At 41.9% G+C, this 11,981-nt stretch overlaps 1 protein-coding gene across 1 annotated transcript; it reads left to right on the forward strand.

The window, feature by feature from the left end:
- Nucleotides 1-989: 989 nt before the first annotated feature.
- On the forward strand, nucleotides 990-7,517 carry LOC117756470 (protein YIPF7-like). The gene is made up of 5 exons (XM_034577001.1): nucleotides 990-1,399; nucleotides 3,355-3,497; nucleotides 3,864-4,009; nucleotides 4,109-4,290; nucleotides 4,848-7,517. The coding sequence occupies exons 1-5, from the start codon at nucleotides 1,278-1,280 to the stop codon at nucleotides 5,008-5,010; spliced, it is 756 nt and encodes a 251-aa protein (XP_034432892.1). The 5' UTR covers nucleotides 990-1,277; the 3' UTR covers nucleotides 5,011-7,517.
- Nucleotides 7,518-11,981: the final 4,464 nt, after the last annotated feature.

An 11,981-nucleotide genomic window follows, 5' to 3' on the forward strand; every position in this document is an offset into this window, starting at 1 on the left:
AAATTGACTGTAGGTGTGAAAGAGCATGAGTGGTTGATTCTCTGTATGTAGGCCCTGAGATACCCTGGTGACCAGTCCAGGGTTAAGCCCGCCTCTCGTCTGTGTCAGATAGGACTGACTCTGGATGGATGGAGGTCTTTGGACTCTGGGAGGAAGACAGAGTACCGGGAGAAAACTCACACAGACAAACTCCACACAGAAATGTTATATACAACTTGAATAACAAAGAAAACCTGGCACAGAACAGTACGGCCATGACTCTCTCACCTTTAAACACAATTCAGCTGTCTTTGTTCACATGACACTCTCAGGTGGACAGAGGTTTTAGTTTTCCACCCTCTGTTGTGCAGACTTGATTACGGACTGTTCACCTCATTGTATTCTGGTTTGCAGCAGCAGCAATTCTCTGTAAATTTGCTATGATCAGCCTCAATCGGCTCAGTGTACCATTTGATTATGTGAACACTGGTATGATACAAATCGACTGCATGATGAAAAAACCCTTATCCTAACAACTTCGGCAAAGAGACAGAGCTGGTCAATGCCAACTCGATTGATAAAACCGCTGTTAGCCTGTCAAATCGAGTGATACACGTTATCGTCTTCGCCATCCCAGCTCTAATGTTTAATGGGCACGTGTGATAGAGGAAAAGAAAAACTGCTGATGCTCATGAGTCAGAAATAAAATACAAAGAAGCCAATGTTGTTCTTGTGTTAGCTGTCATCATACAATGGCCACTGATTTCTAGCAAATAGACACTTGTGTGATCTGATTGTTCACCTAATACACCATTAAACTGTTGTAAAGGAAACCGACAACGAGTTTAAAGAGCTTGGACTTTAACCAGTAACCAGTGAAATAGAAGAAGAAAAATTGCTGCTCTGTGGCATCACCATAGGCTGTATACTTTCAGAGACGCTAACAAGTTATACATGGAAAAGAACCACCGAACCGGATAGATGCAACAGCAAAACATGTCTAGTATTTCCCCTTATGTACAGCAGCAGTGCCGTGTCTCTTGTGTTTCTAAATGTTACAGTTTGGGAAAGCTCGACTTACATTTGCACAACAGGCTCTAATGAGAACCATGCATGAGAAGGAACAGACAGTATTGTGCTAGTTATTCAAAGGGTGACACAACTAAGACTGGATTATATATTTTACATTAAATACACAGTGAGATGATTAAGATGCTTTACAGTCGAAGGCCTGTGTTTTCCTCTCTAAACAAACTGAGTCTTCCTCTATTTCTGTTTTCTTTGTTCCTCTGATTAGCATGGGAGACTTCGAGCAGTTTGAGCAGGACTTCTACCAGACAGGATATTACACAGATGACCAGGGTCAACCTGTGGCCTATTACAATATCTACGATCCCACAAGCCCTGATTATTATGGCGTGTAAGTATTCAGACTTCTGAGGATACACATACGTTGTGCCTTTTATGTATTACTGTCTCCTTTCGTTCACAGAGCTCCCCTGTGGAGTTTTTGACCACCGTTAACATTATGGTACAATGTATTTACTGAATGTGTGGGTCCCTGTTTTTGTCATTTGACAGGTGAAGTTAACACATTGTATGGTGAAAAGGAGGTGAAGTGTAAGACTGCAAGCTAGTAAACGTGGATGTAAAGAGTGCCGGTTTCAAATTTTAAAACAAAATCATTTCAATGGTGAAAGAAATGTGCACAACCTCATTAGACACACACACACACACACACACACACACACACACACACACACACACACACACACACACACACACACACACACACACACACACACACAGAGCACATTCATCTTTGGTATTTAGTGATTAAACCATTGTGGCAAGAACAATAACAACAGTCGTTGGTATGTGTTTGTGGTCTTGATGTGATGACTTGTACAAAAGGAAGAGCTCACACTCTGGGGCAGTCTTTCACTATTTCTTCTTCAAGTGTTTGCAGTCAGTTGTTGTCAGGTGGTGATTTGTGGCGGTGTGAGGGGGGATGCCATCCCCTTTAAACCAAAATGACCTAAAATTCATCCCCCTTGATAACTTGTCAATCCTACCACCCCCTCTCAGGCACAGAGTCTTGCTTGTGTGTGCACTGGAGCATCCTATAGTTAATGCTGCTAAATATGTCGCAGGATCTACAATTTATTTTTTATTGTTGAGGCCAAAAGGTGTTGAAATTAAAGGAGGACAGCGCTCATTGTCTCACTCTCCTTCCATCTCCTGTCTCGGTCTTACGGAATAATCATCAGCTGCACCTGAAGAAATCCACCCATGTCAGTGGTTGTTAAGACATCCATAAAGATTTTACCTTCTTTGGCAGGCAGGCAGGATTCTGCATATAGTCAAACTATAAACTTCATAGTGAAACATAAGCTTCACTGTGTACATTCATGCAACAATCATATTGTTCTGTAATGCAGGGGACTGTACCTGTAGTTACTAATCTGGATATATCCTCCCAAGTAATATTCACACCAAGTTTGGTGAAAATTCCTCCATGCATTGTTCCATCATATTGAAGTTATATGTGCACAAATTGACAACATTGTGATGGCAGATTTAGAAAGTGGTATATAAATATATATGAAAATAAATATTCAGTGGACACGCATGAGCATAGGATAGTTGTGATTGTATGATCGTGCAACGGAGAGTTGAGTCACTGGAAGGGGTGGTAGGAACATGGTGTGGGTTTGTGTGTGTGCTGTGGTTTGAGTTTGTGGGGGTGGGGTAGTTGGGTTGGTGGAGATCGACAGTGTCACCAGTGTTACAGCTTTGGGGAACAAGCTGCATGTTTTCCAGTCTTGGTGTATGTTGTGTGTGTGTGTATTGTCCTGTGTCTCCTCTCAGAGGGGAGCATTTTGAAAGGCTGGGCTGGGTCGCGAGTGATGTTTAAGGATCTGTCCTGGCCTTGATGGCGTCAAGTGCTAGAAGCTGAGTCCCAATGATGCTTTGGGACATTTTGTTGAAGCTGCTGAGCTTTCTGCTCCTTCCAGGTGAAGCTGGCATTTCTCTGTGATTCAGTCGGGATGCTTTCCACTGTGCACCGGTAAAAGAGGGTCTGGGTCAGCCTGGCTCTCCTCAGGTTCTTAAGGAAGTAGAGGTGGCGTTGTTCCTTTCCAATGACAGTGGGGATGTGGACGAAACATACTATAAAATGTATTCATGTAACATGCAAAACTTTATTCTATTTACATCGTACACCAACTGTATCTTAGATTACTTTACTGACTGTTGACACCTTAAAACTAGGAAATATTAGCTGATTGCACAAGCAACATTATCCCCTTGCTGTCTTTATACTCTTATCAGTGAGGTTTTATGAGTCATTTTTATTCAACTCGTGGTTTTCAGTGGGGAACAGGCTTCCATGCCAGATGCCCTGGATCCTTCCATGGAACCGTACACTGGACAGTTCTACCATCCTGCCGTGTCTGCTGGTACTAGTGGAGGCACAGGGACAGATTCTCTTGAAGAGGAGCCGCCCCTTCTTGAAGGTAAAAAAAAGACTTTTGTTTACTTATTGCCTATATGCTTGAAAAATAGACATTTTCTTTGGGTCATTATAACTACCCATATGGATTAGCTGAAATCTAGCTGGCAAGGCTCAGTTCATTCAGAGGTCAGATGTGTTTACCCCTGGAAACAGCTGGAGAACCAACTAATCAGTGAAGCCAACATTCCTCTATTCAAACTCCAAATAAAAGCCACATGGCACTGGAACGTAACAATCACAAAGAGTTACTGGATGATCAAGAGGACCTTTTGTTGCGTTGCATGCAAACAGAGTACAAAGATTGGATTTTTAAATATTTGTTTTCTGTGAATTGAGCAATCCCCCCTGCTTTCTGTTCATTGTCCAGAACTTGGCATCAGTTTTGATCACATCTGGCAGAAGACGCTGACAGTGCTGAACCCCTTCAAGCCTGCAGATGGCAGCATAATGAATGAGACTGATCTGACAGGTCCGGTCCTCTTCTGCGTCACACTGGGGGTCTTTTTAATGATGGTGAGTCACTGGTATGGTTCTGCCTACAGCTCAACCGTTACCACTGTACAGATGTGAGATTTAAAAAGTGTGTGTATTTCTTGATTCTGGTTGATTCAGGCAGGTAAAGTCCACTTTGGTTGTATATACGGGATCAGTGCCACAGCCTGCATTGGGGTGTACATTCTGCTGAGTCTGATGAGTACTGTGGCAGTGTCTTATGGTTGTGTGGCCAGTGTCCTGGGCTACTGCCTCCTGCCCATTGTGGCCCTCTCTGCATTTGCTGTCTTCTACTCTTTGCAGTAAGTAGCTGTGTTTCCTTTCTGTTTCTATTTTTTGACTTGTTGGATGTTAAAAGCTCAAAGGTTGAGCATGAAAATTCATTTGTGGCTTTGACAATACAGATTTGACAAAATAATGCTGGTTATTGTTGGTGTAACACATGTAAGGGGCCCGAACTAGCTGCTCCAACCACGTCTAATGATCTTCATTTGACGACCAATGCATCAATTGTCATCTGCATCAATACAGTCATCATCAGTATCATCCAATAAAATAAACCCAAAGCCACCAATCATCTCAAACGCCTATCACCATTTCCCCTTTATCAGTTCTGTTAGCGGCACCTTTAGCACACTGCCTTCAGGTCACCGATGCTGCCACAAGCATTACCACCTACACCATCAGCATACAAGGGATATTCTCCATCTCGTCCTACATGTTCTAAAGTAAAATGGTCAGTTTTAGTTTGAACTGACCAAAGAAAACAGACAGTTAACATTTAAGAATCCATGCCAATCAGGACAGTTTGACTTCCAACCACCTTTCATGCTTCTAATCCATCTTTTTGTTTTCACAGAGGAATGCTGGGCACAGTTCTGGCCTTGTTAGTGATTTGTTGGTCTAGTTTCTCGGCCTCCAAGATCTTCATCTCCACCCTCGCTATGGAGGGCCAGCAGATGCTGGTTGCCTACCCATGTGCCCTGCTCTACGGACTCTTTATACTGCTCGCTGTATTTTAACTGGCACTAGATACAACCCAGAGTATTATTATTGTTATTACAATTAGTATTATTTGTCTGTTAAGACCTTGCAGGGGGATTTACCGAGCATTATGTGGATGACTGCATGTTACAGAGCTTCAGCTCCACACTGATCTCTGTGTTCTTATAAATGAGGCAAAAATGTAAAGCATTTATCTCAATATTCTATATACTTTGATCTGTTCTCTTTTCTATGTCGATGTTTGTTTTATTGATTTATGATGTTATATTTAAACATTGTGCTGACTGTATGTTTTCCACTCTTTTTTTATGCTCATATTGAAAATGTGCCACTATTTTTAACATATACCTGAACAGTCCAACAGCCAACAACTCACAAGGAGAAATAACGGAAGAAAACATTAAGTGTGAAGTCTTAATATCTGTCCTCATGAGTAGGCTATGCCAGTAAGTGACTACCTTGTTATCTAGAGAGGTGAGTCGGATATTCAGTGTTCATTGTACACAGAGCCAGGTTGTTAACTGAGCAGTTGGACTGTATTTTTTTGCATCGTGCTTTTGCAGTCTTGTTGACATCTCTAAGCGATTTACAGTACAGGACACATTCACCCATTCCCACACATTCATGCAGCGCTTCTGTGCAGCACTTTTTCTATTACACACCATTTTTATTACACACACTGTTGGTAAAGCCATCAGGGGGAATTTGGGATTCAGTATCTTGCCTAAGGACATTTTGGAATGCAGACTGGAGGAGCTGGGGAGTTTACAATGGTATCCTACAGTAGCCATTTCCTCTATAGACATTAGAGGGAGCCACAACATCAGCTTGGAATGGGAAAATATTCTGACTGGCTGAGTGACTACAAACGTCCCACATGTCTAACAGTGACACAAGCTGAAATGTCTGTATGTTCGTTACATGGTTCCAGTTGTTGTCGTGCACGTTCCCTCTCCAACACACTGCCTTTACATTCTGCTTGTTGCAGGAAACCAAACAGCTGTAAAGGCTCTGAGAGGAGAACCGACCACATGAGTGTGAACGGGAACTGAGGAGTGCGTTGACACAGAGCTGTGGAGCACTGAGCGAAGTGAAAAAACGAGCACATTTTTTCACACAGCTTCCATGATGTATGAGGGTCTGAGCAGACTCTGACAACTGCAGGGTCGATGATATTCTGCAGACAACTTGTTTTGAGTGGGGAGGGTGAGCGGGGGTAAGGGCGTGGGGTGGTGGGTGTCAGCAAAGTGTGCTGTGATATTAACAACAGCTAACTTCTAAGGGTGCTGGTGCAATCAGTAGGGTGGATCCAGTCCCTAGGGTGCCGCGCGAGCAGACAGGGTCGACTTCTGAGGGAACGAGCACCCAGGCCACCTTCTCTCTGTGCCCTGTTAGTGGGAGAGAAACACCACAGCACTGACTGCACTGAAGGATAGTAAGTGTGTGTGATTTTTACCCCACTTCCAAACCCTCACTCTCTGCTGTTCTGTGTGGTGGCCACAGACCCATTCGTCACACAGGGTGGAACTGTGGTCAAACAACGATGAAGAGTAAAGTGATGTGTGCTGTAAACATTCATCACAGTTTACAGACCAACTTCCTGCTTCAACTGTGACCCACTCGTCCTACTGTAATGGTGCACACACTTTTACTGTGCAGCGAAGGATCATGGGCAATGTTTCATGCGCGTGTGTGACTTTCAGTTTGACCCCCACATAAAGTGACACTGGCAACCTGTCCAGGATGTGCCCCGCCTCTCACCCTCAGCTGATATACTGCCTTAGCTTCCTGCATACAGCCACTACTTCAGGCTGGGTGACAATTATATTAGTTTGAAATCTACATGGTTACAGAAACACACAACATTTAGCAGATGCAAAGTAACAAAAAGTCACATAATGATAATTGCAGCCGAGCAGAGTGCTATTTTTCCAGTGACACCACGGACCACGCTCTAATGGGCAGAGGAAGCATTAGAAGGACGACGTGTTCAGGAAGTGTAAAATCCGACCCAAGGACCTGGAGGATTCTGCAGCTGACTGTGACACCTGCAGCTGTGCCTGGGTGTGACCCCTATGCTGGAGGAGGAGCACACAAACCCACGGCCGCCTCTCCCATGACCAACAGATTTACAATACACAAATAAAAGACAGAAGTAGAATTAATCATTGGATTCAGTGGACAAACTGCAACATACCCTTTAAATGGCTAGTACTTCTTCAGGCCTCGTGACACAGGAACATGGAACATGGTTGATCCGCTCCACAGTCTGGACAAACAGAGACAAGAAATAACCACAGTGTGTTTACAGTTATGTGCTATGTTTTTTAATAAATACAAGTTTTCGTCGATTTGTGAAATGAGAAGTAAATGAAGTCAGTTAAAATGCATCGTTCTCACTTTCAATGTTTCATGAATTTATAAAAATAACTGGAAAAAAAGTAAGTTGCAATTGTGTCATGTGCCGACAAAGTATGGCAAGGTATAAAAACATATAAGTGCTTCCAGCTTGACAATGTTCAAAAAAAAAGAAAAAATCTGGGAGATTGACAAAACTTTCAGATAAACTGTGCAACTGCTCTGATTTATCTGATGCTATCTGAAGCACTACTTGGACAAACATGGTGCAGGAGACATCAGAAGAAAACCTCACCCGTCTCCTCATCACATAAATTCTGCAGAGCAACATCTAAAAATACAAAGGTGGAACTTTCTAAGAACTGACTGATTAGGCTGCAAACTCGTACACAGGCTACAAATACTGCCACAAATCCCATTATGTAAATGTCCTACTAGTTACTGTATAGTAGTGAGCGTGCAGCCCCCTGCAGAGAGAAACTCTGTGAAGGAACATGTGTGTATGTTTGACAGAAAGAGGAGGGAAAGGGACGGACAGTCCCACGGTGAGACTGTGAGGAGCAGGGCCAGTCTTTCTTCTCCTGACTGGACTGGTTAAAGCAAACAAATCCCTCTGGCCAAGCAGTAGGCCGAAGACAAGCGCTCCCTGGGCCCCGCGGAACTCTCCTGCTACTTTACACTAAACTCTTCCAGATGATTTATGGGCTCTCTCTCCTCGCAGAGACTCGCTGCTGCTCACCTTTCATTCACCAGAGCGCAGGCTGACGGGGGCTCTCCGCTCAGTGCACTGGGACTCGTCATTAACCCAGTACGCACCGCATGACAAGCACCACAATCTGCTGCACGTTCGACCTGCTTGTTCTGCTTTAAACCGTTCGTTCCCCTGCAGCAGTCTGATGAATTCTTCATGCTAATTTCCCAGGGAGGCAGTATGGATCAGTTGAAGTCCTGTTTCTGCATCCTGCTGTCTTAATGCTGGGATGAACTCAAAGGGTTTATGAAGGGTCACATCTGTATACAGGGCAAACACACTGCTCTGCTGCAGGGATGATGATAGGAACTCTCAGGGCTGCAAGTGCCCTGGACGACACTGAGGTCTTGTCCTCTGTATTTTCATGTGGTGGACTGCAGGTACTTAAAAATCCACATTTGGCGTTTTTATGATTTGAATTGTTATTTTTTATAAACTAAATAGCATTAACGCATCTCTTTGTGATGTCTTTATTATAAAGGGACACCTGTCAACGGACCATCACCCCTGTATTTGTATAAGTCTTGGTACAGCCCCGAACGTCACCAGGGTCTGTTATGGTTGTTTTTACAATACAGGTTCAAAATGTCACATTATATCACACATGCTGTGATCACACTACTCCCGGGTAGGAATATAGATCTTCCATAACTAATTGTCTTGCAATACCATCAGCGGTACATTCTGAAGTGAGCAGGCGTTCGGAGTCCTTATCATCAGAAAGAAAGTTGTTGAAATGGGATGTTCTGATCTAGCTATCTGAACCGTATGATAGCAATTACATTTGAAACTTAATATCCAATGATGCTGGCTGGACATTATCTTGGCCATTTTCACAATGAATGCACTCTTTGTATCTTGTGTTATTATTACACACAAAAGGACAATTATTCTATTGTCTGCCTCATTCTGACCTGCCTGCTGCTGAATGTCCCCGGTGTGTGGATAAATAAAGTTCTATCTGATCTAAACACATGCATTAAAGTAAAAGCAGGGTTTTATTGTTGTGTCTCAATATGTTTTGTATGCGAAAATCTAAATTTGTAAATTAACTAGCAACTATAGCTAAATTAATTTATTTAGCTATAGTTAAATGAATTTAACTAAACCTAAAGTGGAGCAAAAGTGCAATATTTGCCTGTGAGATCTAGTGGAGTAGAAAGTTGCAGTAGTAAATTACAACACTCATGTAAAGTAGTCCCTAAAATTGGAATACAGTAATTGAATACTTAGTTACATTCCATCATTGTTTACCAAACACCAGTAAAAATGAACAACAATAATACAAATTAAATTATTTATTCATAGGAATATATGATTTGATTTCAGTTGTTCATAGTCTATATATGGTCTTGTATATGGGTGACTGAAGCTTATCTACCTTATTTTATATAACAGCGTTAGAGAGCTGCCCAAATATGATAGTTTACCCACCTTTTTCTTTTACCGCTACAGCCCTGCTCTCAGTCATACTGCTTCTAACCTGTAGGTCACCACGACCCAACCTCCTTCACTCTGTAGCACAATACATGGTTGTTGTTATACTTGTCCACAGGACACCGTAATTGTTTCCTGCATTAGTTTATGAAGCTAATAGCATTCCTGTGCTATTACTGATTTTTATGTATTTATTTTGCCATTTTTATATGCTTTATAGTTTTTATTGTTTGACTGGAGTCATTTGGTGTTTTTCCCACCAGTGTGTTGACCTGAGCTCTCTGTTTTGTTTTATGGTAAATGGGCTGCATTTAAGTGTTGTGCTTTTCTCGTCTTTACGACCACTCAAAGCGCTTTACACTACGACTGGTGCAGAGCTTACCAAACTAAATTCCTAACAGCTCCACTGAAATGGCAATAAAGCCTGAATCTTCTGTCCAAATTGCACCTGAGCTTTAAGACCACATGTAAAGCCATAATAAAGACAGGCTGCTACAGACAGAAACATCGTCCAGCTGCCAGCAGCCCGTCACTCACTTTCACCGCCACTCTGGTGATGATTACCAGAGCTGAGCTTTAGTCAGTGTAATGCAGCTTTTCCAAGTATTTTAATATTTCTGCATCACACTTCATATTTTACTGACGTCTCAGGCTTAGTCTCAGCAGGATTTTGACAATTGTACAACTGTATAATTTATTGTTTTATTAATCATCTCCAATGATTCATTCTCCCGAACCACATGATATGATTAGGAGCAAACACTGAGCTCAGATAATGTCATCGTTACTCACCGATTCGATGACTAGAGCTTCTGAGAGTGGAAGGAAATTCAAGGAAAAAGAATGCACAATACTATATTTCTATTATATACTAACATTATCCAAAGTAAACTGTGTTGTTCTTAAGTCTTGTAAATTAACCTGGTGTATTTTACAGATATACTCGCAATGTCAATTGTTTGACAACGAGAAAAACAGACATAAGTAAGACTTCTAATTTAATGGGTAAAAAGTAATAATATCACAAGAATAAAGTCATAATTTATTGATAAAAAAGTTTTTAGGATAAAAAGAACAAGGAGAACCTGTGCTGGTCAAAGTTCCACACAGATGTAACCCATAATATACAGTAGAGCACTTCCAAACATTTCCTCCTCCATATTTCCTTTATGTTGCCTTACTGCTGTATGTAAGTGACCTTACTAGTTTCAAGTTAATCTTATATTAGGTTTTCATTGTAGTGGGGTGTATTGGCGTGATAGGGTAACATTATTTACATTATGCTTTACAAATGCAGTGCTATATAAAACACATGTGTTTTGTAAGGACAGATATGGTAGAGCGTGTAGCTGTGTCAAGCCATTTATTCTCTGTTCCTATGACTGCATTTAAACTCTGCGCAGTATTTCATGTCAGGCTGTTGAGCTGCAGCTTCTCACATCTTAATCACAGCGGCTCTCTGGAGGTCTGTCCGTGTGCAGCGCTGCAGCTCTATCTGAGGCTTATAGCATGGAACTATTAACCCCAACATCTTGATATGTAAAACTACAAGCACGCATTCTTTTAAAGATTTTCATCACCCTCCCTAATGTTGTTGCCGTGGACCTTTGCGGCCTCAGTTGCACCATCATCATCTCACGTCAGCTGTGGTGTAACCTTATCCCGCCTTGTGTCACTGGGGAGCAGAGGGCTGTGCAGCAGCCCCGTGCGCTGCATTCGCAATCGTATTTCCACAGTGAATGCTTTGCATTATGACTTCTACTCAAACTACAAAAATGATATAGCACAAAAATATATCAAATTAAAGCTTATCATGGATTTAATACTTCCTATATTTTCTGAATCTGAAACTTACAATTTCCATTATTTATTCTCTGTACATTGGGGCAATTAACAGAGCTAATAAATGTTATCTGCTTGTCAGTCAAAGAAACAGCTGAATAATCCAATGTTAAATCCAATGTAAACTGCCTGGATCCTCCATCAGCACTGCTGGTCAGAAGGTGAAAAAGCTTGAGTGTGAATTAAAACAAGTTATTAAGAGCTAAGTAGAGTTTTTTGCACTGATTATTTAAATGGAGAAATAGTGAATTGTGAAGGATCCTGGCAGTAGATTGGTAACATGAAAAACTAAAATGGCACTCAGAGAGCAGGTTCCTCCTCCAAGGCCCAACAGTTCCCTTATGAAACCACATTTACATTAATTGATCCAGATCTTTATATATGGATCTGCACCAAATTGCACAGACTCATAAATATCAGTCCCCTAAAAATGCCTGATTATTTCCATCAAGGTGCACCAAATCATTTTCTGGGAAATCCAGGAAAACACCCCAATCAAGATCTGCACCAAAATTCAATGGGCTCTTCCCTGACCCATGCCACATTCTACCACCAAGTTTCGTGGTAATCCGTCCAGACTAACAAACAGATGAGTCTTCT

The sequence above is a fragment of the Hippoglossus hippoglossus genome, chromosome 22, assembly GCF_009819705.1.
Source record: "Hippoglossus hippoglossus isolate fHipHip1 chromosome 22, fHipHip1.pri, whole genome shotgun sequence".
Lineage (NCBI taxonomy): Eukaryota > Metazoa > Chordata > Actinopteri > Pleuronectiformes > Pleuronectidae > Hippoglossus > Hippoglossus hippoglossus.

Excerpts from the sequence above, each read along its gene's own strand:
- LOC117756470 (XM_034577001.1), top strand. The coding sequence starts at position 1,278 with ATGGGAGACTTCGAGCAGTTTGAGCAGGACTTCTACCAGACAGGATAT. Across the intron at positions 1,400-3,354 it reads AGCCCTGATTATTATGGCGT|TGGGGAACAGGCTTCCATGC; the intron begins GTAAGTATTCAG and ends CGTGGTTTTCAG. Across the intron at positions 4,291-4,847 it reads GCTGTCTTCTACTCTTTGCA|AGGAATGCTGGGCACAGTTC; the intron begins GTAAGTAGCTGT and ends TTGTTTTCACAG.